At 34.2% G+C, this 5,581-nt stretch overlaps 1 protein-coding gene across 1 annotated transcript; it reads left to right on the top strand.

The window, feature by feature from the left end:
- The first annotated feature begins 529 nt into the window (after positions 1-529).
- LOC118552236 (cilia- and flagella-associated protein 276-like) lies at positions 530-1,116 on the top strand. The gene has a single exon (XM_078069963.1). It carries the CDS (start codon positions 536-538, stop codon positions 1,046-1,048), a length of 513 nt encoding a protein of 170 aa, XP_077926089.1. The 5' UTR covers positions 530-535; the 3' UTR covers positions 1,049-1,116.
- Positions 1,117-5,581: the final 4,465 nt, after the last annotated feature.

Raw genomic sequence — 5,581 nt, 5'->3', positions numbered from 1 at the left:
TCCTTGTCTCCCAGGGATAAACCCACATGATATTTTACAAAATGGATCATTGACAGAGGGAATTGGCTATCAGTGGCAAAAGTGTAGCAAAGAAATGAAAGGTGACAGTGATGAAAGAGAAATTGGAATTGAACATACATAGAATTATAGGAGAAAGAGCCTACTAAGGGAGCGTTGACTACTGCCACTGGCTGAGACACCCTCGATGTGCTGCCAGAGGAACTGACTGGAGGTGAGCTTATGGACATGAATGAGGAAAGCGGTTGTGATGAAAGAATGAAGATGTCCCAGAAGAAGTGAAAACACAAACACAAAACCAAAAACCAACAAATCTTCACATGAAAGGAATTCTTGAAGAAATTTCATGACATTGCAAGTACAAGGGATAAAGTGTTAAAAGCTGATATCACACTTAGAAGGGAATATGGCAGCTGACCAAGGCATAAAAAAAGATGCTTGCTCCATATTGATGAGAAGAAGAAAAGCACTAATAAAACGACTTTGACAACACCAGCGGCTCACGCCGCATTTTACCATGCCTTTCACCCGAGACCCCTTCCAGCACCCTATGTTGGATAACGATGATACCTTCCTGGGAAAACTCCGGGCTTCCAAGAAACTGTCATATAAGAACCCAGCTCACCTTGCTCAGCAACAGGAACCCTGGAGTCGGCTCGGCTCAACTCCCATAATCACCTCCATGAGGCGAGATGTTTATTTTTTTGATCCTGAGATACCAAAGGATGACCTGGATTTCCGCTTAGCAGCTTTGTACAACCACCACACAGGGACATTCAAGAACAAAAGTGAGATACTCTTACACCAGGAGACCACCCAGGATACCCATGGAATCAAGACCCAATTCCCTGGAGAACTTTTACCCCCTCCTCCGCCACCTTCCATCACTTCCCGAGCTAACATCAGACACTGGATCAACCCTAAGAAGGAGTCTATCCACAGCATCCAGGGATCCATAGTGTCCCCTCACACTGCAGCCACCAATGGAGGCTACTCCCGAAAGAATGATGGTGGCTTCTTCTCTACCTAATGTTGACAGGTCCCTGGACTAAATTAATCATAGTGGAACATCCTGCTGCCCACCTCCATTAAATAGAATTGTGCTGGGGAAAAAAAACCCCCAAAAAACCGACTTTGACAATTTTTGTTTTTTACAATGAGATGAAACACTTTAATATTCAAAGTTTCTAATATTTAAAATTACAGTGTACTAAATATTGATTTCACTAATCTTCATTTATCTATATGTTTAATACCAACACTAAGATAGCTTTAATGTTTGAAAAAAAAATAAAGGTCACAGAACAGTCATAATTTTTCTTATTGGTTATTAATATCACTTTGCACAATTTCAGCTTATACATTTTTAAGGTTCCATATGACTGTGCAAAGCAAGAACTGCCTGTACATAGCATTTTGTATCCACATCCATCATAACATCTGTCATGTTGGGTTGTCATTATTCATATGTGTGTATCTTTCCCATGAGACCATTGAGCTTTTGTGGAATAGGAACAGAATCTTCTGCATATTTCCCCCAAGGCTGTCTGGCACATAGCAGATCCTCAACAGTTTTGTTGATTGAATAAAAGAAATACTTTCCACTCAATGTCAGAAATTTTACATGGAAAGCATATTGAACAACATATAATTTCCACATTTGCATGTTTTTGTACCTAAGATCATTAAAGAACATAAGGACTAGGTGATGACTGAGAATTTTTACCTTTATAAGACCCAAGGTATTGGAACTCTGTCCCTCAAAAAAAAAAATGTTGACAAATACTCCTTATAAATAGTTGATTCCTATCACAATTTAAATAAAAAAATGTCCTGATAGCAATTTTTAGACAAAAACTTTTTTGACTTCAGGCCAATATAAGGGAAAGTATGCCCTTATTAGGGTTTGTCTAACTGATTAACGCATTAAAATAAGCATTCTCATAGACCTGAAGTGTTTCTAAAACACACTGGATATGAAGTAGATCTTTATTCTTAGTTATTATTATTTAGTCAATTTTGCTAGAAAGTTGTGATTATAGTGGATCCAGGAGGCTATGCCAACTTGCCTGAAATTAATTTTTGATAAAATGGTAAAAAATGTTAGTATCTTGTCATCTACAAAGTATACTCATTTTCTCCGTATCTTTTAAAATGAGATCAATTATTAAAAGTCATTAGGGAACATAGATTAATCGAGAATAAAAGAGATTTTGAAGTTTGAGGGTTGCTATATATTTCTTACAGGTCAGTGCTTCTTGAAGCACATATACTGAAGATCCTTGCAGTACTTACATACAGTCTTACCATGTGTAATTAGCTCATGTCATAGGTGATTAACCACATGAATTCAATCATGCCAAACTGGTCTACATCCTGTTTAACAAGATGAGTCCATTGATCACATTGGAGCCATGTCAAATTGCTATAAAAGTTTCTAAGACTTACTTTCAAATTCTATATTCATTTTGTGGTCCATACTTCAAGTGGCCCACTTATAGTCCAGACTATGCTCCATAAGTTCAGCATTTTAAGCTTTTTTGACCACTAGACTTTCAGCCATTCATTCTCATGACTGCATCCTTCCCCATGCTGAGCACAAAGCAGATGTTCAAGGAATTTTACTAGATAAAATAAATAAGCTACAAAACTAGTAAATGAAGAAACCATAGATTAAAAAAGGAGTATCTACGAAAGGAATAGGAGCTCAAAAGTGAAAAGTGAGATGCCTTGAGGTGAACCTAGGTGTGGGTCAAAGCCTTACCTAATTGTTGCTGGAGGAGGAATTGGGCATTGGGGTAGATTCTCAAGTCACAACTCTATTCAAAATGTGTCAAGTAAAATATACAATTTCTGTCCAACTATAATGGGAGGGTGGATACTCAGTGATTTCTGGAACTCTTTCCTTCAACATTATATTGACTGACCAACTGGACATCTGTAAACCACAAGGATTCTTCTGACTCTGCTTTATGTTGTGTAGTTTCTAGATCTCTGAGCATTAAAATGGCATTGTAAGTTGTGTTGTGTCCTCACAACCCAACTCTATATTGTAACAAATACAAAATAAAAGCAAAACTTACTAAAGTAGATGTTAACACCTGTCATGCTCAGAGAATAAAGATATTGAAAACCTAACTTAGAATAGATTGTTTTCTAAAAGCTCCTTCTCTTTTTTGGCATACCCTATAGTATAAATTTTTTCCACAGGCAATTTAGAAAAATAGGAAACAGATACTTATTTTGTAAAGGAAATATTTTCCTTTTAGGGGTAAGATTATAAATGCTGAAATAAAAGCAAGTAATCCTTCTCAAAATTATATACTATATATATTTAAATATATATTTTAATATTTTTATTAAAATATTTGTGTAAATTTAATAAATATATGTTATATATTATGAACATGACATATAATATATATCTTTATATTTTTATATATTTATAAAAATAAAATTTAAAATATTTTATATATATTATACATACACAGAGTGAAGGTGGATTAAATTAACGGTGGATAAAGAAGTAAATATCTTAATCAGCCTTTAGTAATTTGCACATACAACTAGGACGATGAATTATAGGATAATGTGCAAAGGAAACATAAAATGTTTAATGGCCCTGGTACTCAGTTCATGGTTGTAAAAACCTACTTTGAGTCATGTTTAATTGAAACATATGCTTTCCAACAGTTTGCAAATTTGTTTTGAAAGTTAACCTGCCTCATTTTTTACCTAAAGTAAAAAATAGATTGAGACATGCAAAGCATGTATATAGAGACTTTTAAGTATAAAATATTCCAATAGCTGAATGTAAAGTAGTCAAAAACTTGGTTTTCTTAAGAATTCTTGTGATGATTTTTCATTAAAATAATTCTTTGTTGGTAACATCTCTGCCAAAACCCTCTTTTCAGTGTTCAAGTCGAATTTATGTTACTCCTACTAGTCTTCCATCCCTTCCAAAAGAAGTTGAAAAGCAGTCCAGGCCATCATTGATGACCTGGGTTACATGACGGTGACATCATTCCTAGTGTTCCCACTCCAAAATAACATGAATCAAGTTATAATTGGGGACTAAAGAGGTAATAAAAAACAGTTTTATCCTTCCATAGGAATAAATTCTGATAGTGTAGACCATCCAATTGTTTTCAGCTTTGGCAGCAAGTTTGAAATTAGGATACTGTAGTATTTGATCATTTTTTACAAAATGGAAAGATTCAATGTGGAGATGAAGATAGGAAAGAAATTCTATCAGGTAATTATAAAATCTTGAGCACCAATATCCTTCATTTTGTATGATAGAGTGCCCTAGAAAAGTTAAATGTAAATGAAAAGTAGCTGGAATTCTACTTTAAGGGAAACAGGGGATTTTGATCTTTAAGGAAATCTTGCTGTAAAAGAATTCTTCTGTAAACCGAATAACAATGCCCTAGTCCATCTAGTGCACACTATACTTTAGACTAATTTATGTTAATTTATATGGCAGCATTTCTTAGATGTGGTTGGGATAATTTCAATTATATGTTCAATGAATAAATATTAGGTGCTGACAAACAAAAATAATAAAAAGTCTATAATCAAAATGCTTAAAATGTAACCTGCTATAAATATAAATTTTCTTTTTCATGAAAAGTGAGGAAATTATTTACTTTTTTGGTTTCTTCATTCAACTACAGCAAAAATAATTTAATTGGTAGCTGTAGCCACTTGGTAATTTTTCAGTCTTCATTCCTTTGAAAAATAATTAAGAATTTATACGATAGGAGGACATTATGAGAAGGACAGGAAAAATGAAGGGGGGGAAATCGGAGGGAGAGATGGACAATGAGAGACTATGGACTCTGAGAAACAAACGGTTTTAGAGGGGAGTGGGGAGGGGGGATTCGTTAGCCCGGTGATGGGTATTAAGGAGGGCACATACTGCATGGAGCACTGGGTGTTATACGAAAACAATGGATCATGGATCACCACATCAAAAACTAATGATGTATTGTATGGTGACTAACATAATAAAATTAAAAAAAAAAAAGAATTTATAGGATAATTTAAAATTATTGTTTATATAGTTTTAGAACTTGACATAGTTTAAAGCTTTAGAAGCTATCAGCTGATGTTTCTTTTCTAGTGTCATCAGATTATGTATAATAATTGTGATTAAAATCTGATTTTGCACAAGTATTTGGTGACCATATAATGAGGAGCTATTAATTCTTTTAAACCCATAACTGCTATTTTAGAATAGTGCAATAATATCTCTTTGAAGCACAAAGATAATTGAATCCAGTCATAATATGTCAATAGATGTGTAGAGCATGCACAACCTCTGAATAGTATCCCACATTTTGAGAATTATGAATGATGGGGCTAACATTGGAGATTTCTGTACCTAATTAATCACTCAGTTTAACAGAGAAATATTAATCTTAGACTAAATCAGGACCACCAGTTACAATGAGAAAATGGACTGAGGGGATTCTAAAAGAGATGAAGTATATCATAAGAATTATAGAATAATTTTTAAATCTCAAAGTGGAAACAGTTCTGGGGGCATTATTTTCAACAT

Source organism: Halichoerus grypus, chromosome 4 (genome assembly GCF_964656455.1).
Source record: "Halichoerus grypus chromosome 4, mHalGry1.hap1.1, whole genome shotgun sequence".
NCBI lineage: Eukaryota > Metazoa > Chordata > Mammalia > Carnivora > Phocidae > Halichoerus > Halichoerus grypus.
This window is presented reverse-complemented; position numbering and strand designations above follow the sequence as displayed.